Below are 22,709 nucleotides of genomic sequence, written 5' to 3'. Positions count from 1 at the left end.
ATCTTAAAACATGTAATGTTATGTCTTACAGCAGGTAACACAGTTGTATTAAGTTATTGATAATCATGAAGGTTAAAGTCTTTCTAATTAATATTTCAGATTTGTTGTATGTGGGCATCCCCCCCATCCTTTTATCTTATAGATATTTCTATACATGTGAATGCTTGTGTAGTTTAAACGTTGGCCGCTATTCCAGAGGTGTCTGCAGGGGGGAATTGCTGGGCGTTGGCTGCACCAGGTTCTTGTGTTCTGCAGTGAGTTGCTCCGTGTGTGTCTCTCCCCCTCTCAGAAACCTGGCACTCCTCCGCTGTCAGCTCCTACACAAAGCTGAAGAGGGGGTGTCAGATGTTCCTGTGCATTTCATGTAAATTGTTAGGGCTGCATACATATTGTAACATGATGTTTATTTTATGCTAAAATTTTTAACCATTAAATTATTTATATGCAGAACAGTAGTTGATCTGTTTTGCTTACAACCTGGTGGAATCAGAATAATGTAGCGTTACACCTTTTAGAAACAGGCAGCAATATGTTTCAACTAGCCCTTTTTGGAACATTGACCAATATGCTATTTCATCATCAGCAGCTATTTATATAATTCTGCAGCGCTGTACAGAGAACTCGCTCACATCAGTCCCTGCCCCATAGGAGCTTACAGTCTAAATTCTAGCACACAAACACCCTCTCTGAGGTCAATTTGATAGCAGCCAATTAACCTACTAGTATGGTTTTGGTTTGTGGGAGGAAACCAGAGCACCTGGAGGAAACCCACACAAACATGGGGATATTCCCTCCCAGCAATATCCCGAGTTCATATACCCGGAACGTTGCCTGGGCGGCAGTGTGAAAGTGGTGTAAACCACCGTGCTGCCCATAATTTTATCTGTGTGGAGTTTGCATGTTCTCCCCATGTTTGTGTGGGTTTCCTCCGGGAGCTCTGGTTTCCTCCCACACTCCAAAAACATACTGGTAGGTTAATTGTCTGCTATTAAATTGCCCTTACTCTCTCTCGGGGGAGTGTGTCTGTTAGGTGATTTAGATTGTAAGCTCCAATGGGGCAGGGACCGATGTGAATGAGTTCTCTGTACTGTGCTGCAGAATTAGTGGCGCTATATAAATAAATAGATGATGATGAGCTATGGTTGGGAATTGAACTCATGACCCCAGTGCTGTGAGGCAGAAGTGCTAACCACTAAGCCACAGTGATCCCCATTTTTTAATTTTATCTGTTTTTGTCTTTGCTTCATTTTAATTGCTATTGCTACCATTAATAGTAAGCACACTTAGTATTGGGGTTGGTGATCCCTATGCTTACAGCGATTTTTAGACGTTTCCTTGGTGTGTAATCTCTTTAGAACACGACATTGATGTAGGGATTCATTCTGTGGGTCTGTTTGAAAAGTTGCTTCGTCAGTCGCCCATTAAAGCCGTGATGACCTCTCCTGTTACTCTGTATCATAAACATTTTTAAACAAAAGCTGTTGAAAAACACAATATATAGTCTAGGGCTCAGGATTGTTTAGTGTGTGGTTTTGCTGCACATGTAACTGGACTCGTGCATAAAGACATACGTGTAGTGTTATCCAGGAGACCTGTGTGTCTGGAGTGTTAAGCACATGTTTTGAAGCCTTTTAATTACTTTAGGTTATTTTATTTGCCTTGACTGGAGTGCTAAGTTGTGTTTTGTTAAGGTGTTTGTGAATGTGAGCGTATTACATCAATAAGCCCCTAGTAAATGAAAGCTTTATCTTGGGAAGGTTTGGGAGGGGAATGCCAGGCACTGCAGTGACTCCTCTGTGCTGGAGGTAGACCTCCCCTGAAGAAATGGGTAACACATGGAAACCTTTTCCCTACAGTGTATTTGGTTTCAGATTGTGATTTGTTTGAGCTAGTTAACACCATCAATAACACTGAGGCCACCAACAGACTAAGACTGGCTTTTTATTCTGCAAAATGCTCTAATCTCAAAGGATAAGCGCTTTTCAGATCCTTCACAGAGCACATTTCTTCTCCCAATCCGTAATATTTCATGCACTTTTCAGCAGTTCATTTATTTTCTGCAATCCCAAGTGAATGATTAAGAAAACAAAACTTAGAATTGCCTATGTGAGGGGATTTCCTTCCCATGTACATATATGAAATAATACAACTTAAATCAATGGTTGCGTATTGTTTTGATCTTACAGAGAACCACTTCTTCTGTGTCTCTACCTGCATCACCGCTATCACGGTAACATGCACCACATCTGACATGACCTGTTATTGATTTCCATTGAGAACGGAATAGTCTTTAGACATTGATGATACTGAAAATACACTACATACTTTGTTTTTACTCTGTGTGGGGAGCCTTTGATTCTCACTGTCCCAGTAGCTGCACTATGTGGTACATACCGAGTACCAGGAACTGTGCAGTAAACAAGTTATAAAGAGAATAAAACGGCCTGTGTGTGTCCTTATCCACTGTAAAGGTTCTAAAATATTTTTCCTCTAGGGGGTCTAATACCCCCCCCCCCCCTTTTTGTTTTTTTAATTAAACATTCCTAGCAGCAATATATAATCGTGCTAAAGCCGAATGTCCACCCTCTTTCCAATCTGTTTTTACGTATTGAAACATAATTATTTAAGTTTCAGAAATCACATTTAACAGTAAAAAATTTTATGGGTTATATTTGTTATTCTAAACACCAAGTATACTCTTACTGCTCCTATAGGTATAGATAGTAATTGAAGCCAGGTGCTGCCACTCTAGTACACTTTTATTTGATTGTCAGGAAGTTCCACCACTATGTAGAAGTAGAATCCTAAGCTGTGCAGTCTGGTGCATTCGGGTTTGTCTCAACTCCATCCCAAGGGGAAAACACATCTCCAATGTTCTTAGAGCAGCAACTATTACTGTTTATCAATCTGAAAGGGAGTAAAAGGTAACTTCCAAACAATTTAAAGTCCATCGCAGGGTCCTCCTCAGAGAATTTTGCCAGCTGGTTGGCAGTAAGAAGTAGCTGGGTGGAGCAGTGTAATATTTTGCAGTAATATTGAAAAATGTTGGAGCTTATAGCCCACACCTGCTAGGACTGGTAGTCAGTGGTCTAACACACACTGCTGGCTGTAGTACTCACATAGTGCCTGTTCTAATAGGAGAAACAATGGGTTTTTCCCCCCATTATAATAGGACTGTATTTGGCTCCAGAAATCAGGTAGCAAGTAAAACCAGCCGGGTGGCACCAGCGTATCCAGATCCAAGCCGCCCCCCCCCCTAGCAGCTGCATGTTTTAAACACTATCAGAGTGGCTGGCCGGCAAACTCTGTCTGAATTGTGTGGCTGTCAAAAAAGGGGGTGGGGCACTAAATCCCCCCTCCGCCCTATCAAAATAGTCCAGGATCGCCCCTGCTGGGTGGAGCACCTGGGAAGTAGGTGCTGGTGAGAACACTGCATTGCTCTACAGCGGGAATATTTATTTGGAACTAAAGAACGCTAAAACAGTGGCCAACTTCGGTATGGCTCAGGTTGGTTAAGCTACATCTGAACAGAACACAAGACTCCTCTGGACAGATGAGACCAAAATGGAGTAATTTGTACTTAATGTAGAATACTATGTATGTCAAACAGGGTGTCGCCACAAGACTCTCATACCAAGCGTCGAACACTGTGTTGGAAGAGGTTTTGGAGTGTTTGTGTTCTAAGGTGCAGTGGGCCAAAATTACTCATATGATGTAGGAGGCTGATAAATTCTTAAACTGAGATTACTTTAGGATATTGCTGCTAATGGTGGTTGCGCAAGTTATTGAATCATACGGTGTAATTACATTTTCACAGATGGCTGCTTTGTGCTGGCTTTTATAAAGACAGTCAAATATTTTGTCTTTATTATTTTAGGACTTGGTGTGCACTAGATAATTGTCAACGGTGTCCTGCTATGTAAAGGCACAGGTTTGATAGAGGATGTGTTGTTGTTAAATTGTGTAATATATGAGGGTGAATGGTGGTGTTCCATACCGCTACTTCTCCTACTGCCTTCAATGTAAAACTATCACATTCCACTCGCCTATATTCTTTTTACATTTTTCATACTGTGACTTCTAATGTTTCTCTTTAATTATATTTATTGCACATACTCTATATGCCTAGATTGCAATGTTTTTATGTATAAATCCACCTCTAGGTGGACTACAAAACAAGCTGGTCACACAGGCTCTGGTTTTGTGTTGCTCTATGGTGATAAGTTAGAGAAGCACCAACCTCTTAAGCAGTTTATTTTTTTCCCATTTCAAGTGCAGTGCTATGCGCAATACAACATAATTGTAAATGCTTTAGCTTACAGACACACTCTCCACTATAAACAGCCCTGTGCCCACCTTAAGGCTAGGTACACACTACAGTGTTTTCAGCTGATTATTGGGTCAATCGGACAATAACCGACCGTTCGGCCCGATATCTCATTAGTGTGTACACTGAAGAGGTGGACGATTCTCGTCCCATTGCAGATGAGATCATTGAGATTTTCAAACAGACTTGAAAATCTCATTCAGTAATGGAACAATGTTGTTCCAATTCTGCAGTGTGTGCAGTCACAATCAGGATCTCCATAGTGTACAGAGTCACAGTCTTTTCAGCCAATGGGTATGACAGATGGAGAGCACAGATCTGAGCGTAAAATGTGTATAGTGTGTACACATGAATCGCTATGCTGATCGGGACTTTTTTTTTCAAGAAAATTCCTGTAGTGTGTGCCCAGTCTAACAAGGAGCGAGTAAATGAATCCGTCACCGAGACCGCTTCTCTTCAAAGTGTGTAGGACTAGGCAGCATTTGTTTTGTGTGTAATATTTAGCTTAGTTACACATGGGCTTTGGTCATATAGCAGTGGTGACATGTGACTTTATTCGGCTCTGTAAATGGTCACTAAACCTAAACAATTTCAATATGAAAGTACATTGTAACATATATTAAAATATAAATAAATTTGAAGTCACTGCATCCACTTTTCTACAGGTCAAGGTCCAATTTATTCATTTTACTATTTTCAATGATTTTTATTGCGGCTTAAAATTTGCTTTGGCAAGACATGAATTTTTTATATATATATATATATATCTCATACCCTTACCATATAATATTTAGGTCTGTTACTTGATGGTTTTTAAAATGACTGTCAAATGATACCCCCTGTATAATTAGCTACGCCATCAGATTACGGTATAACACTTACAGACTTTACATACGTTGGACACAAAGCAGGGAAGAGTAGCTGCAACAGTGGAATCTATTGCTTACATTGTCTAAATCTCAAAACTTAATTACTTTTTAGATACACAGGAGCGGATGGCCCAAGCGGTTTTGGTTTTGAACTTTCCTTTCGGCTGAAAAGAGAGCCAGAGGAATCGGCCCCACCAACATGGCCGGCAGAGTTGATTCAAGGGCTTGCAAGATATGTTTTCCAATCGGGTAAATATCAGTTGTTGTTGTTTTGTTTTTGGTTTTTTTTAGTTTCTGCTGGCTAAATTAAGACTGAGTGGTATGTACTTTGTAGTTTTCTTTGTTTTTTTTTTTTGCTTGTTTTTTTTTTAAAGAACATACCCACCTTTTCATTACCAGAAGCTTGATTTGTACTGGGTGCCTTAAGTTTGTATTCTCATGTTTCTGAAGTCTGTAGTCACAACCACCATGTGGTTCTACTGAACTGTAATAAGGCAACAGTTCTACATACAAAAAAACTCTGTGTCCTCACTTGTAGGACCTCTGCCCTCCACTTGTTACTACCTGATAACAGATACCGTCTACCTGTAAACTGTGCAGAATAGTAATGATCATCTAACTTGATTAGTTTAGACGTGAGTAAAATCACTGAAATGTGGTATGGAGTATCATAGTTAAAGCAGAGACATTAGAAATACAAATAACATCTGTCCAGTTTACAGTCTTTATACCCAAATTGGAGCCTAATTAACATCTGCTTAAAACCTTTTTATAGTGTAGACTGGGTATAGACTAACTTGGGCAAAGTTTAGACTGTGTTAAAGGGGATACAGAACCTATCTGGGTTTGAAAATACTCCTCCAGGACCTTCCTAGAGAACAGCAAGCAAGGCGGATGGTGTTCCTAGAAGTGTATAGAGTGGTAAGGGGAGCTGCAGTAACACTATTATTACTATTGTTTATAATAAGTGGTTGAAGTGGCGATATGGAAACTATAATAGGAGTGTAACAATGAAGGCAGTAGGTGAAGTGGCGGTATGGTATACCACTGTATACACCCACTGGTTTATATAGCACCCCCATATTACACAGTGCTTTACAGAGCTTAGATCAGTCCCCGGCCCACTGGAACTTACTATCAGTGTTTTCTACACAAACCCATGAAGAGACTAAGAATATAACAAAACTCCCCAGCGCTGTGAGGCAGCACTGCTAACCATTGTGCAACCGGGCTGCATCTGGTCATCAAATTTTCTGGAAGCTTGCAGCTCTGGCCTGGGTGCTAGCAGTAACTGTGAACGGTCTGTCGCCCTGTAGCCTCTTATTTAGAGCTTTCTAAGCTGGTGCTTGTGTCACATCAATAAATGTGACTGCTGTATGGGGGTCTTGGGCATTACACTTATTACATGTTGAGGTTGCTTAGTAATTTACTACACTTTAAGTCTGCGCCTGGGCTACTCTATTCCTTGTAGTATTCAGCATTCAGAATTCCATTAAAAATACACTTATCATTGTGTTTAGGATTCTAGATTTATGTGTTTAAATATAGCGTTAGAGATTATGTGGTTATTTATTGGCAGCTTTTTGCACATGCTACCTGTTCACTTGTTGAAGTGTTCTTCTGTAGTGTAGTTGTAGGTTTTTTGTTTGGGTTGTGCCTTTAATGTCTTCTCACTATGCTCAGGAAGACTGTACTGTCCCCGATCAGCTGATAGTGGAGTCTGCAGCAGAACGTTTTAATGATTAGAAGGATATCTAAACGTATTCAGGGGGGATTTGCATGCAGGTTTTATGAGTAGAAAGATCCTCGGCACTCGCTGTATTTTTTTTTTTTTCAGAAAACACCTTCTGCAGTGGAGATCATGTATCATGGCATAGTCCATTGGACAACAGTGAGTCCCGCATTCAGCACATGCTTCTGACAGAAGACCCTCAGATGCAGCCAGTGCAGACCCCGTTTGGTATTGTCTCATTTTTACAGGTGAGCATGTCCCATGTACACTTGTGCACACACTCAGACACCCCAAGCTGTTAACTCCTATTGTAACAATGTAGTTTAGCAGTTGGGTCTGCCCAGTCATAGTCGGTAGGGAGTAATTTTAACTTCCTTGGATATATGAAGTATATGGGTACAGTCACGTATACAGATTTAGTCATCCGTGTTTTGCATCATATGTGTAGTGAAATTTTGTACTTCACGTAATGGAAGTCCATAGATATTTGTCTCTAGATCCGACGTTGATTTTGTTGTCTTTAGTGACTTCTGATCCTCAAGACTTCTTGGAGTTAAACTTACACTTATCTCTCTGACACCTTCTTTGGACCCACTACCCAACACTACACAGAGACTGCACCGACTAGGGTGGTCGCTTCTAGTTTTCATGGACCCCTCTGCTGCATTTGACCATTATCTTCTCATAAAAACTATTTATTCCCTAGGTCTCCAGGAGACTGGCCTGTCCTGATTCACACTCCTTCAGTGTTTTGTTTCTCTAGATCCACCTCCTCTCTGCTTTCTCTGTCAGACTACTGTAAGACTCGGTCCCTCTGCACTTCTCTGTCCACGTCACTTCTGTTGGAAAACAAGAGAACCTTCTTTAGATTTCATTATCCTTCCTCTGCGGATGATGCCCTAATTTATCTATCCTCTCCGGATCTCTCGCCATTTGTGTTGCCACACCTTGTCTTTGTGTTATTTCACCTTGGATGTTATCTCATCACTTGAAACTCAATCTTTGAAATACTAAGCTAATAATATTACCACAAACAGAAGCTGCCTGCCTGACATCTCTATTTTTGTTGAAAACATAACCATAAATCCTAGCCCTCATGCTCGGTGTCCTCCTTAACTCAGAACTGTCCTTTATTTCCCACATCCAGTTTGTATCCATACATCTAAAAAACATTCCAGAAAATGCATCCATCTCCCGTACGACACTGCTAAAGCTTTAATTCATGTACTCCTTGTCTCCCGCCTTGACGGCTTCAATTCCCTCCTTACTGGTCTTCCTTAACTAAACTAATTTTCCTCACAAATCGTTCTTCTGGTTTGCTCTGTCAGTCCCTACTTTGGTTGCCTGTATTTTACCAAATCCAGTACCTCTAAAATACAAGGCCATAAACAAAATTGCATCTACATAGATCTCTTCACTTTTTCCAAAGTATGCCCCAACTCCACCCCCACTCTGAGCACAATCTGTGTGTCCTACACTCTGTGCTCTGTACCCACTCTGTAGATTTCCCTCCCTCGACCACGAGAATTTCCCGTTACCTCCAAACCATTTAAGTGTTCCAAGAAAACTCCTCTACAGACAGCTTATCAAGTTCCAGAGCCACCTCCTTAGCCTCCCTAGCTATCCCACCAGATTACCACCACTCTACATATTTCACTAAAACTTACATTTATTCTCCATCTGTACTTCAGACATCCAACACATCTGTAAGACTGGATGGCATAACACCACTTTACCATGGCTCTCTGGTTGGACCAATATATAATATGTGGCACTTTCCATCGTGTATCAAATCCCTATTGTCCTATAGATTGTAAGCTCTCGGTCTGTAATACCCAGTCTCATTTTATTACTGTTTGTTCCACATTGTAAAGTTTAGCAGAGCATGCTGGTACTGTAGAAATGCATGGTAATCCTTAGTTTCCTCCCATAGTAACTATATTAAGTTAGTCAGTCATCACTTGGCTTTACACATCCCATTTCCTGTTAGGTGTGGCCTCGCCCCCCCCCCCCCCCCCCCCCTTCCTACCTTCCAGCGTTTGCAGTTGGGAAAGCTTGGATAGTTTAGGTCTCGTCCCAAGTCTGGCTAAGACATGCCCAAAAGTATGGAGCTGCCCCTCAAATTGTAAGACCAATGCCCTCCCATCACTGAAATGAGGACTGTCCTGTGAGCAGGGGGTATCCTATTAATTTCTGCTTTATTGTCTTGCACTGGAGAGATTGTTATCCAAACTTGTAATGAAATCTCCATCAGAAATTAACTAACATATTGGCATATGGCTCAGTATGTTTGGTGTCTGTTCATGAAGTACATGCTGGACAATTGAGATATGTTTATTGGTGTAGTGTGATCAGAGGAGGACAAGAATACTGGGTTGGTGCTGCGATGTATGATCATGTCCTCTTTGCATGTTGGTTTTTCTGTTAGATAGTCGGTGTTTGCACTGAGGAACTACATGCGGCTCAGCAATGGAATGGACAGGGCATCCTGGAACTTCTGCGGACTGTACCTGTGTAAGTAAAATGTTCTGATCCGGAGGTACATTTTCAGGCTCCAATAATTGTTTGATTTTGCGCTACAATGTGTCCTTAGCTATTTAAATAAAATAAAGTACTTTTTTCCTTTCTCCCAACACATCTGTTTTGCGGCATTGTGGGTTTTTCGTGTATGTGCACATGTCTGTATTGATAGATGGGGAGAGAGAGAGCTCTCGCATTGTTTTGCTTACATCTTGTGGTGTTTGTGATGCATTCAGAGTGTTATTGCTACTTCCTTTCCCACTAAACTGAACTAAGCCTTGGCTGTAGTCACTAAGTCGGTGAATATTAAATCATGGTGACGGATGTACAGTCTGTGTACACCTAGTTATACAGTCTACGTAGTGCTGGTGTGTGATGGTGAAGGTGTACAATGGAGCACTACAGCTTGTGTGTTTTCTTTGTTAATGAATAGCTGGTTTTCTGATGTTGTATTAATGCAGATATATTATAATTATTTCCTTCACACATTGTACTGCGCACTGCTAATGATAAAATATTTTTCTCTTCAGAGCGGGTGGACCTTGGCTGATAACAGATATGAGAAGAGGGGAAACCATTTTTGAGATTGATCCTCATTTGCAAGTATGTTTACCTGCTAAGACCAGAACCGGTGGTTGTTTAGTTCTTTGGTCTGCGCGGTATGGGAAATCGCTGTCATCCCCTAGTGGTAATTGTAATATGTAACTGAACCTATCATTGCTCTTTACAGCATCTTGAATGCTCAATTCAAACTGTGTATATTTTAATGCAAGTTTCAATCAAATCTAGACCCCTTGAGTTACACTCCTGAAGTGATCATGAACCAGATGGGGAGGGGAGGGTAGCTTATTTGGATAATGTTATTGTTTTAAAAACATGGCCCTGTGACCACACCTGGCTGTGGCATCATGGAGCTGACATTGGTCTAGGACAGTGTTGACTAACCTGTGACACTCCAGGTGTTGTGAAACTACAAGTCCCAGCATGCTTTGCCAATATATAGCAGCTTATTGCTGGAAGGGTATGCTGGGACTTCACAACACCTGGAGTGTCAGAGGTTAGACAACACTGGTCTAGGAGAGCAGTGTGCTGTTCCCCATGTACACTCCCACAAAGGTATGGTTTTATTCCCTTTTATTTTTAAGCAGGAGAGAGTTGATAAAGGAATTGAAACAGAAGGCTCTAACCTCAGTGGCGTCAGTGCCAAATGTGCATGGGATGATTTAAGTCGCCCACCAGAGGATGAGGATGACAGCAGAAGCATTTGTATTGGAACTCAACCACGACGGTTGTCTGGCAAAGGTAGATATAGAATACTGTGGTGCCATAAACGTCGCCACACTCTGGCTGTAGAACACTGACCGCTAAATAATCAGTGAACTGTAAATTTGAGACATTTTCTGATAACTGGTGCACAGGATAAAGTGCTATCTCTCCAGCGGTCACATTAACCATGTTTCTAACACCGTCTATAAAATGAGTCGATTGCGGATGATTCACATAAGTTTCCCCTGTTTTACATATTTGCGTTGGTCTCTAAAATCTATCTCTTTAATTAGTTGTTTCTAAACTTGTACAATAATTTTCCTATTTTGTAAATGGTTGTGTTTTTTTTAATTCTATTACAGATACAGAACAAATCAGAGAGGCTTTGCGAAGAGGCCTAGAAATAAACAGTAAACCTATCCTACCTCCAATCAGTACACAGCGACAGAACGGCATGAACCACGACCGGGTGCCGTAAGTAGGCTCTGTAATGTAACGTCAGATGGGCTGTCTTTTTGTATTGTTTTTTTCCTATCCAATCCAGATGTGATTTTTATGGGTATCTACTAAATTGTATAAATCCCCAGCAGTGATATTTGTTGTGATTTGTATCAGAATACGCGTTTTGCTCCGCCCAATTTTTATTCTAAGTCTTCCTGTCCGTTTTACAATTGCGGGGAGTGGCAGCAAGTCAGAGTACGGGCGGTGTTGGGCAGGTGTCACTACTGACACACTGCAGCGGTGGGGAAAAGCAGCATAATCCCCCCCCCTTGTGACAGGAGGAGTGTTTTCCCTTTACTCTAGTGTATCAGCAGCAGAGCCCTGAACCCTATTATTACGAGGGCTGGAAAAGCATTTGTCTTGAACCCATGTGCCCAACTGTCAATGCAAGTAAATCGGATATTGTAAATCTGGTTTGCAGCACTCGGTGTGTTACTTTATAGTGAGGAAGAGACACGAGAATTATTGCTCTACCTCCGTACACCTCTAAAAATGTGTGCTCTCCACCCCTTATTTCAGTAATCCAACTCTGCAAGCTGTAATCTCACTTCTGCACTGCTATATAAATGTCTGCACACTGCAGCACCTACTTTGCAAGGAATAACCACACTCCACTCAGCTCTTCCCCTCTGCCCGTGCATATTCCTGTTCCTCCATAAACACTCTCCTATTGTCCCGCAAACTATTTGGACCCATATGCTTCAGTGTTGCATGCACTAATTGCACTCTGGATAGATGGACAGCTTTCAATTTGGCCAAAAAATCTCTGGACAGCTGCTTTTGTTCAGTACTGCATGCATGTGAATGGGCACAAAGAGCAGTAGCTGTTGTTTGGATTTGCCACTCATGATGAAGCAATGCTTAGATGCTGGTGACCTTTATTCTCCCAACCTGAACATTTTCCAGTGATGATTAAAGGCACATCCCAAATTATTCACTGAGAAATCGTTCCTTGGAAATCGTCCTTATTCAATAATGGGCAGCTTTTTTCACCATAAATTACTGATTCGGTTACTACGACTGCTTTTCTTCAAAGTATTTAATAAAAATATATACTTTTATTATCACAACTTATGTAGTTTTGTGTTTTGCTGATTGATCTAATCATCATATGTTTGTTTCATCTTAATTTGTCTGCTTACTAAGGAGCCGTAAAGACAGCTTGGAAAGTGAAAGTTCTGCGGCCATAATTCCTCATGAATTAATCCGTACACGACAGCTGGAAAGCGTACATCTTAAATTTAACCAGGAGTCTGGAGCACTCATTCCACTTTGTTTAAGGTGAGTTGCACCCCAGATTTAATATGTATGAAAGACTCATTATTCTGTTTTTATCAGCAACAGGAGCTGTATTTATAGATTATCAATTTAGTCACCGAAAATGTGGCTCTAGGCACATATATGAAGGTTCTAGTAATCTCTTCCCATCCTCCCATTGGTTCTCTCTCCTTACTCCGCCCTCTTATCTGCCGCCACATTTCTTCCTTTGCATATCTGTCCTGTTGTCCACACACAAGCCCAGGTACGTGGGAGGTGAAAGGGGGACTCGGGGGTCGTAGAACACAGAGGAAGGGGAATGAAACTATCATCCACGCACTCATCATCTCCCGCCTTGATTATTGTAACCTCACTGGCCTCCCTCATTCCTCCCTCTTCCCCCCCCCCCCCCCCCCCCCCCCTCCGCTCTATACTCAACGCGGCCGCAAGTCTCATCTTCCCCTCACGCCGCTCCTCCTCTGCCTCCCCTCTCTGCCTTGCCGTACACTGGCTCCCCTTCCCCTACAGAATCCTTTTCAAACTCCTCACCACCACTTACAAGGCTCTCTCCAACTCTACTGCCCCTTATATCTCTAACCTCCTCTCCATTCACACTCCTGCCCGCTCCCAGCGCTCGGTCAACGACCGCCGCCTCTCCTCCACTCTTATCACCTCTTCCCACTCCAGAATCCAAGACTTTTCCCGTGCAGCCCCCCTTCACTGGAACGACCGCCCTCGTTCCATCCGTCTCTCTCCTACTCTGTGCTCCTTCAAACGTGCACTCAAAACTCACCTCTTCCTCAAAGCCTACCAACCATCTACTTAACCCCCATCTCCTCCCTTTAGCTCGTCCTCCCTTCTCTCCTCTTGCCTCAACTGGCTCCTCTTGTGCCTGGTCTGTTTACCCTCCCTTAGGATGTAAGCTCGTATGAGCAGGGCCCCCTCCCCTCCTGTCTCCATACCTGTTCTTCCGCTCCGTCTTTACTGCATATGACTAGTCGGAGTTTCTGAAGTATTGGTACTTTTTGTTCATTGTTCTGTATGGTTTCACCCTGTATAGTCTACTGTTAGTACTGTGTGCGGCGCTGCGGATACCTTGTGGCGCCTAACAAATAAATAATAATAATAATAATAAATGAACTGTAGACAGATTTATTACTTTTTTACTTGTATATAGAAGAATAATACATTATTATCCTTATTATACAATATTGTAAGTTATATTGCCTACTGAGCTTCTTACTTTAATTGTTTTGCAGGGGTAGACTATTACACGGACGGCACTTTACATACAAGAGTATTACTGGAGACACAGCCATCACTTTTGTGTCTACAGGGGTAGAGGGAGCATTTGCTACAGAGGAGCATCCCTATGCAGCGCACGGGCCTTGGCTACAAGTGAGCAATCTACTTAATGCTTTGCTATAGAAGAATAAACCATTACAACATGCGCACCGTAGGTGGGATGTGAATCCAGCAGCGGAAAGACGCCACTTGCATAGGCTGTACAGAGACGTCTATAGGGCTCCAGGCTCCCTTTTTGTGGTACATTGGTCATGTTACACGCACATCCTGTATTCTCTTTCTCACACTCCATGGCAGCCCCCATGAATGAGTTAATCCGTAATCAGCTGAGTAGCGACAGGAAAATGTTGACACCCCCGGAAGGTAAATAGTGTGGGCCCCTTTCCTTCCTGGTTTTTTTTTTTTGTTTTTTTTTTTTACTTTTTTAGTCTCTCTTCAAAAGCCGAGTAAGGCAGTATAGCAGTACGGTCTTTATCGTTTTCTAACACAATAGCGAATATCCGGAATGGTCCAGTTTTGCTTCCACCGGTGCATAGGTTGGCTGCTCTCAATGTTACCCACCCCCCCTCCAAAATAAATAAATAAATCACCTACTCTCAGTGGAGGCAGCAGTTTTATGAGCTCAATGTTCTTGAGAATAGAATTAGGACCCAGTGACATCAGACATCTCTTCATGACCAATATACATGAGGCAGCGAGTAAGTAAACTGATAGGCTGTAGGCTCCATGAATATTGTCCAAAACATTGCTACCATCACCGTCCATAGAAAAAGGTGTTTTTTAATAAAATAGAGGCCTTGTTGTAAACCTACTGGCATACTTCAGTATTCTATAAACATCCCACTATATGTAGAGTTATTATGCAGTTTTTACTCCTGCCGACATTCACAGTGATATAAAATCCTCTCTGTCTGCAGAAAGGGAGAGGAAATGCCAATTACCTGGAAGACAAAATAAAAGGCTGAAACTATTTTCTCTCCTCAGATTTTGTTGACAGAAGAGCTGGTGGAAAGGATGCTGGAAGACTTAGAAGATTTAAGCTCTCCAGAGGACGTAAGCGCCAGCCTGTGTGAGGGGTTGTGGGGGGTGAAGGTTTCTCCAAACTGCCACAGCCCAAGGCTATTACATCAAACATGGGAACTTGCTGCAGTGTCATTTCCTGTATTCAGTAACCAACAATGGTTCATTTATTAACCCAACTTAAAAAAGCAATCTAGCTGGAGTCACAATCCTGGGTATTTTCTGAGCAGTCATGTTTAACAGAATATCTGACTGCTTAGGTAGCTCTTTAATGTAATCCAGCCAAAAATATACTGTATAGTTACATATCAATATATATATATATATATATATAACACACGCACTCATCTCCCGCCTGGATTACTGCAACCTCCTCCTCACCGGCCTCCCCCACTCCCATCTCTCCCCCCTCCGCTCTATACTCAACGTGGCCGCAAGACTCATCTTCCTCTCACGCCGCTCCTCCTCTGCCTCCCCTCTCTGCCTCCCCTCTCTGCCTCCCCTCTCTGCCTCGCCTTACACTGGCTTCCCTTCCAGAATCCTTTTCAAACTCCTCACCACCACTTACAAAGCTCTCTCCCACTCTACTGCCCCCTATATCTCTAACCTCCTCTCCATTCACACTCCTGCTCGCTCCCTGCGCTCAGCCAATGATTGCCGCCTCTCCTCCACTCTTATCACCTCTTCCCACTCCAGAATCTAAGACTTTTCCCAAGCAGCCCCCCTTCACTGGAATGACCTCCCTCGTTCCATCCGCCTCTCTCCTACTCTGTGCTCCTTCAAACGTGCACTGAAAACCCACCTCTTCCTTAAAGCCTACCAACCATCTACTTAACCACCTCACCTCCTCCACTCTCTCCCTTCTCTCTGCTGGCTCCCCTTGTGCCTGTTCTGTTTTCCCTCCCTTAGGATGTAAGCTCACATGAGCAGGGCCCCCTCCCCTCCTGTCTCCCTACCTGTTCTTCTGCTCCGTGTTTATTGCATTAACCGGCCTGAAGTGTCTGAAGTATTGGTATTTTTGTTTTTTGTTTTGTACTGTTTCACCCTGTAGAAAGTTTGTACGGCGCTGCGGAAACCTTCTGGCGCCTAACAAATGAAGGATAATAATAATATCAAATAGTCTATGCCAAAAGTCATTACACCTCTGTTCTGAATATAAAATTTAGCTAGCTTCTACTTCACAGAAACTCATTGTTATTGTAACCTGGCCTGCTGAGATGATTGGCAGGTAGTGTGTCTACACTAAAGCGATCTTGCATACATTGTTTTTCCTGTTAATATAATACTGAGAGTTCATAAAGATAGTTAATAATGAAGAGTGTTCTGCTGAATGAATTCACTACTTCTAAATTGTTCAAGCTTCTACAAGATTGTTTTTGACTGCTTGAATTTTTTTTGCCGTCCCCAGATGAAATTGCCAAAGGAATATAGCTGGCCAGAAAAGAAGCTAAAGATCTCCATTCTCCCAGACACAGTGTTTGATAATCCGCTGCATTGAGGACAGGGCAAGATGATTTTCCTGCTATACAAGAGCACCATAATGTACTCTCCAACGCTCAGCACAGTTTATTGCTGTAAACCAAAGGAAAGCAATTACTGCACAATCATGGCATCAAGAGACCAGCACTGATACTTGACATTTCCACTCTGATTCTGAATATTTAGAGTTATTGATGATTTGGGTATCCGCAACCTGTAGTACACAATGAATTAGAGGAACAATGTTCTTTTTAGCCTTGCAGGACTGTCCGACGGTTAATGGCTTGTTACACAAGTGCCATTCATTTGGGTTTGTTGTTAGCCCCTGAGTAACAGGTTAGTGTTCAACAAATGCTGTATTCCCAGAATACATGGTTTTATATACTACTTATGACACTGGAACCCAGGAGTGGCTAGAATGCTAACTGCAGAAAGGTTCCTTCGCTTTGTTTTCCACGACCAGTGTTAAATTACGATGGGTTTTGTTGAACATTTAATATATAAAGTGAGCGTGTTGTGGCCAATAGGGGAGTTTTATCAGTATTTTCCCACCCCTTGTTCTACTCATGGCTAGATTTTATATTTAATAACCCTGTTCTCTAGTACTTGTCATTTGCAGTAGAGATAACTTTTCTCAATATGTTTTAATATAAAAAGAAAGCTTCAAGATTTTTTCATTCCTTTTTGTAAATTGAAAAGTGTGAAATCTATTTATCAGGTATCCCAGATCGCAATGTTGTTTTCTATCCAGCAGTCATGTCACATAGCCAGTAGAAGCCTATGTGTGTACATGGAATGGTAATACTGTCCTCTATAATGGTGAGCTGCTGCCTTCTACAGCATCACATTCTATTGTCTAATGAAGCAACTCTATGGATCTGCTTGTTAATGTTTGGTTGGCAGCAGGGAACTTGCTGAACTGCATAATGTTAATTGTATGTGGGTTAGTGGAAAGGACCAAAGCTGTTAATTGTCCATCCAAAGTCCCTGGTTGATCCTCCAGATTTCATTACAAATACACACATGTTGTAGGGTATTGCAGGAGTGCCTTGGTGACCTCCCCTGTGCTCAATAGGCAAGGCAGCGGTGATGCTGGACGAAGCCACCAGGGGGCGAGTGTTAGTCGGTCTACGCAGCAGACATTCAGCATTTACATATCATTCATGTGCTCTGTCGCCATCTCTTTAGGTAAATAATGCAGAAGCCATAATTATAAAAATGACTTTTATCCATTTTATAGGTCCTCTTTACATCTACCACTCACAGGACCTCAGGTAACGTCCGCACAGTCCTTTACATGAGAAATAACCTACCCCTGACGGTGTGGGTATGTAACATTTACAGATGCCATTGTGGTACATGTTCAGTCTAGGTGACGTCATAATGCAAGTTTAGGGGAAGAAAAACACCTGAGACATCAGTATTATCTGTCTTGGAAGTTCCAGAGACCAGATGATGAGACATTTAACCTGTTTTCAGTTACTAATTTTTATAATAGAATGTAAATCTTTCTGTGCAAGACCAGCAACATTCATGACGTAGTTATATTTATTATGATTTCTCCTAACAGAACTCTGTATGTATTTTTCCTATAACCTCTTTATCTGCATTTGTAAAACTCTAAAATCTGACTATATTTGTTTACTATTTAAATCCAAATGCAATAGAGACCCCCCACAAAGTACTATGTTTTTATGGTATTAGTTTTCATCAGTGTGTAGTTTTATTTTTATTTTTTTAAAAAAAAGTGTGTATAATAGACATTATACTCCACGGACATGTTTAGTGCCCATTATATACTGTACTTCCAGGAAGAATAAATGGAGTATTAGTACTGTATTTTAGCTGGGCAAAGAATAAACTACGTCATAGTATAAAGGTTATGGAATGTATCTATAGTAAACTGTAAGAATGACACGCTAAAGAACTGCATACACCTGGTTAAAAAGTAAAGGAAGGGCTTTTATACACACATGATAAAAAGCTCTGTGTTGCAGAGGTTGGGATTGCTTTCAGTCACACAAAGGAACGCAGGACCAGGCTGCCTGTCTAGTATGGTGCCCTCTGCTGGACAAAGTGCAGTACAGATCAAAATGACCTTGCAGTTAATAATCATGATTTTATAAGCAACCAAGAGTAGATGCTGTAACTTAAACAATGAACCATTGCATTAATCATTAACTCCCTATACCCTGACACTAGGAAAGCCCGAATTGTTTGAATATGTGACGCTAACCTGCAACTTGGTGCCTATTAAGAAAGCTGAGCATAAGGTCATAGAGTACTCTTGCACTATAAGCATGACTTGGTTTAATACAGACTTAAATTTATGTAACATTTGATACCATATACTAAAACGTGCTTGCTACAAGAAAATGTAAAAAAATAAAATAAAAAAATTACTTGTAAAGTACTGCAAAATCTGTTGGTGCCATGTAAATAAGGGTAGTGGCAATCTAATCTACATAGTATTTAGTCTTTGGCCAGACCTGTAAACCATGGGAGACAGACGGGCACAGTTGCTGGAGCCTGCTTTTTCGTGCTACTGGCAGAATGATTGCAGCGTCCTAAGTATTGGCCAATTATCACAATTTTCCCCAGTTGCGGACTGTAATTTATTTGAGGCAATATGTTATTTACATGTAGTATTTCTCCATTTTTTTTCTATTTTTTTTATTAAAATTGTAAGTGTTTCTTTAACACGTAGGTGAACTGGCAAGTACAAGTTGTCTTCATAGAGTATTGCTGGCGTCACACAGGCTGAGTGACTAAATTGAACAATTCCAATAATCACGCGGCTTTCAGTTTGGGTGGATGGATCTTATTGGGACCTGTTAGTGTGGTAGGCAGATTACTGCACATAGTTCAAGTAGTGGCCATCTGGCATTGGATTTTCGGGCACACATGAGTATTACCTGGTCTCTTTCCATTGCATTATTTTAGGACATGCTGATCTTTTTGGGGCTTCAAACCCACTAATATCTATGCATGTGACTTGTGTTGTTAAAGTATATACAAGGGTTTCAGGAGTCTCCAGAAATAAAGATCTTGAGATAAAGTTCTGTTTTTGCTATACACAGCAGACAGCCTGGCGGTAATCTCATTATAGGACCTGTAGGCAGCATTATTTGGGTGAAAAATGGCTGATAATAGCGTACATATCCTGTTATATCAAGGTACAGAGGGTGCCTGTTTTTATCTTCGTAGTAGCTTTTAGGTAATGCTGATAAGTGTTTTTTTTTAATTGCCAAGATAACAGCGTTTTTAAATATATAGGATGGTTACTGTTTGTTTTGGTACATAAGGTCATAAGATGACCGCTGATGGCCTGTGTGTTCTAACCACACTAGCAGGCCCGGTGACTTCTAAAGGAATCCAACTGCTTGGCCAACTGTCCCGATCGTCTCTATTTTGCAAAGCCCTTCAGTGGGAAAACATTACTCTCAGTCATGGGGATACTGTTGTTTTTTAGTCCTTTTTTAAGATGAGATGGTGACCTCCTATGTTTAGAAAATAATTCTCCAGTAATAATTGCATTAAAAGTGCCCTAGGTACCAGTTTCCAGTGAATCGATAGGCTGCAATCTTATGATTTTTAGGTTTTCCCAAAAATGTCTGCTTCTGCAAATGTCTATATATAAGCGGGTTAGTTTTAAAAGCTCTTTTAGACAGATAAATTGTGCACTGTGTTCTACTAAAACGCAAGACCTTGGTATATTTCCCCATGAAGAGATAAAATATGAGCAACTTTGTCTGTACGTGGATATCTTGGTTATTCATGTCAGTTGTCGGCCTGCGTAATGTGCAACAGCTAGACGAGACAGATGAAAGTAATTTGCTGATTTAGAGCCAATTTTGCATCTTACTGCATTGTTGGTGAATGAGCCGTACTGACCAGCAAATGGCATTTCTGCTGTTTTTAACGGTCTTGTCTTCAGCTGACTTCTTTTAAAATGTGACTGCAAAATAATTTAGATAAAATGAATTGTGTGTTTTGTTTTGTATTTTCTTTGTCCTATCCATATGTGGATAACCATTTTTGAATGATTTGATTGAAAGGCACAATTGTTATTTATGATGACAGAAGACTGGCCATGTCAGCAGCCCATATTAGAGGGTTCTCCCAGACACAAATGTATATTGTGCGTGGTAGCTGTGGTTATTGTGGCCTCGGACTGCAGCTGTGGGTGACCTGTCCATTGAATCACTGCACTGTCAGATAAATGCCCCCAACTTATTAGTTAGGAGGACCACACTAACCTTAGCACAGCCTTACACTTGTATCACTTCATTGAATTAATTATGTGAAGGGTCACACACATTGCTGCATCTGCTGGCCTCTCTATATTAGTCAATCTGTTATCTATGTAGACTCTTCTTTCTTTCCTTGACTGTCTAGTATTGGCAGTTGAATATGCTAGACATAGTTCTCGGCTATCCCTCTGTACAGGATGGTTTGTGACTGCTTTCCCTGTCCCTCTCCTTACTACTTTATTTTCTCACCTCCCTCTATAGACTCCCACATTGTGGATTATCAGATGTGAATAATATGGATAGGAAGGATTATGGGAAGAAATGGCACTGTGCTGGCTGAGGTTTTAGCTTGGTCAGAGTTTCTAATACTGTTTTATAGTAACTAGATAAAGTCCTGCAGCATAAACCATTATTTATCACGTGTTGACAATTCAAAGGGAAGGTACAAAACTTACATTTGAGTGCCTTTATTTTCAAGTAAACACACAAGTGAAATTGGTAGTAGTTGCTGGGTAACAGATACACCCCTTAAAGGAGAGAGAAACAAATCCCAGGAACCGCCTCTGTTCTCTAAAAATCAAGGTCAAGTTTGTAAATTGTATTAATTGTATTTAATATCCTATCCTTACCTAATGGTATGGACCTTTCCAGCACACATAGCACTGTCTATGCATACATAATGCTGCTCAAGAGACTGACCTTACTAACATTGTCATAGTATTTTGATGAGACAACAAAAAAACCAAACTGACAAATGTAAAAGATCTCTGAATCTTTAGTATGACCTAATTTGGTAACTTTTTGTTTTGTACAATTTTTTTGTATTTTCGTTACTGTAGTTTTCTATTGTACATTCTCACTGGTTTAGACTGCAGGTAGATGAGCTTGTAAATTACTAATCTGTAATTTGCAAACCACTAAATTTATTATCTTGTTTGTAACCTAAATGCATTAAAGTGTATTTGTATGAAATATCTGTGTCTACAATAATATACTTATGTTTATTTCATAAAGAGTCGGAGAGCCATTTTTGCCGGACTTTAGACTTTTTCATTCATTTTTATTAAGTCTATTTATTGGGAGAGCCACATGGCTATAAACTGATGCATCTTTCAACAAATAATATGTGCATAGTAAACAAAAGCAGGTCGTTTCATACTTTACAACTTTCATCCAGAACATGGTATATTAACTGCTATGCTGAAGAAATATTCCATTTAAACTGAAGAACCAACGCGCTCTCTGTGATTTTAGACTTTCTACGGCATTGGTTGAACATCATGTACTCTTTCATGTAGCCAAGCTGGGGAGGGGGGGGGGGGGGGGGGTAGATATAGCTCTGTGGGTGGTGCTGGACATATTTAATTCAATTTAACAATTAAATTGTAAATACATTTGAAGAAAAAAATATTTTGATACATAGTAGATGGATTACCAATACAGAAACTTTGAGAGAAAGTGTGCACCTGTAAAAAAGAGCTCTAACTCATCTGACCCTACTAATCCATCACACTCCCAGACCTGGAAACAGACAAGGTGGTGGAGTAGGCTTTCTGCTTTCTCCAAGCTGCACCTTCTGAGTCATACCTCTGAACCCTCCCTCTTATTCTCTTCCTTTTGAAGTCCACAGAATCTGTCTATATTATCCTCTCCACCTTCATGTTACTGTCCCTTATCACCCCCTCCCTCAGTTCAGACTTCAGCCCCCAACATTATACTGACACTGTTCTTGTAAAAGTGATCAATAATCTACTTACTGCACAGTTTAAGGATCATATATCCATACTCCTTCACCGGGACCTCTCCTGCTTTTGACACTGTTGATCACCCTCTTCTCCTACACACCCTTCACTCCATTTGTCTTTGACACAGTTCTTTCCTGGCTCAATTCCGACCTATTGAACTGCTCCTTTAGTGTTTCTACCTCTGGCACATCCTCCCCTCCACTCCCACTATCTGTTGGGGTTCTACAAGGCTCTGTTCTTGGCCCTTTTACTTTTCTCATTGTACACCTCTTCTCTTGGGGAACGAATTCACTCATTCAGCATCCAATACTACTTCTACACTGCATACACTCAAATCTATATCTCTTCCCCTTTACATGTCCCCTTCTGTAATATCTTATGTAACCAACTGTCTATCTCCACATGGATCTTTTAATGCTACCAAGGCTTGAAATG

At 41.2% G+C, this 22,709-nt stretch overlaps 1 protein-coding gene across 2 annotated transcripts in view; it reads left to right on the top strand.

Moving 5' to 3' along the window:
- SUFU (SUFU negative regulator of hedgehog signaling) overlaps positions 1-21,556 on the top strand; it is a 32,180-nt gene extending 10,624 nt beyond the window's left edge. The window contains exons 3-12 of one of the 2 annotated variants that reach the window (XM_075216244.1): positions 5,309-5,445; positions 7,034-7,176; positions 9,357-9,442; positions 9,979-10,051; positions 10,597-10,750; positions 11,077-11,188; positions 12,362-12,496; positions 13,732-13,870; positions 14,762-14,830; positions 16,206-21,556. In XM_075216244.1, coding sequence (XP_075072345.1) covers positions 5,309-5,445; positions 7,034-7,176; positions 9,357-9,442; positions 9,979-10,051; positions 10,597-10,750; positions 11,077-11,188; positions 12,362-12,496; positions 13,732-13,870; positions 14,762-14,830; positions 16,206-16,295 — 1,138 coding nt within the window. In that variant the 3' untranslated portion in view covers positions 16,296-21,556. Of the gene's footprint in view, positions 1-5,308; positions 5,446-7,033; positions 7,177-9,356; positions 9,443-9,978; positions 10,052-10,593; positions 10,751-11,076; positions 11,189-12,361; positions 12,497-13,731; positions 13,871-14,761; positions 14,831-16,205 lie in introns of both variants that reach the window. The other variant, XM_075216243.1, reaches the window with a different exon arrangement.
- The last annotated feature ends 1,153 nt before the right edge of the window (positions 21,557-22,709 follow it).

Source organism: Mixophyes fleayi, chromosome 6 (genome assembly GCF_038048845.1).
Source record: "Mixophyes fleayi isolate aMixFle1 chromosome 6, aMixFle1.hap1, whole genome shotgun sequence".
Taxonomy (NCBI): Eukaryota; Metazoa; Chordata; class Amphibia; order Anura; family Limnodynastidae; genus Mixophyes; species Mixophyes fleayi.
Note: the sequence above shows the minus strand (reverse complement) of the source record. Positions and strands in the feature narration are given on the sequence as shown.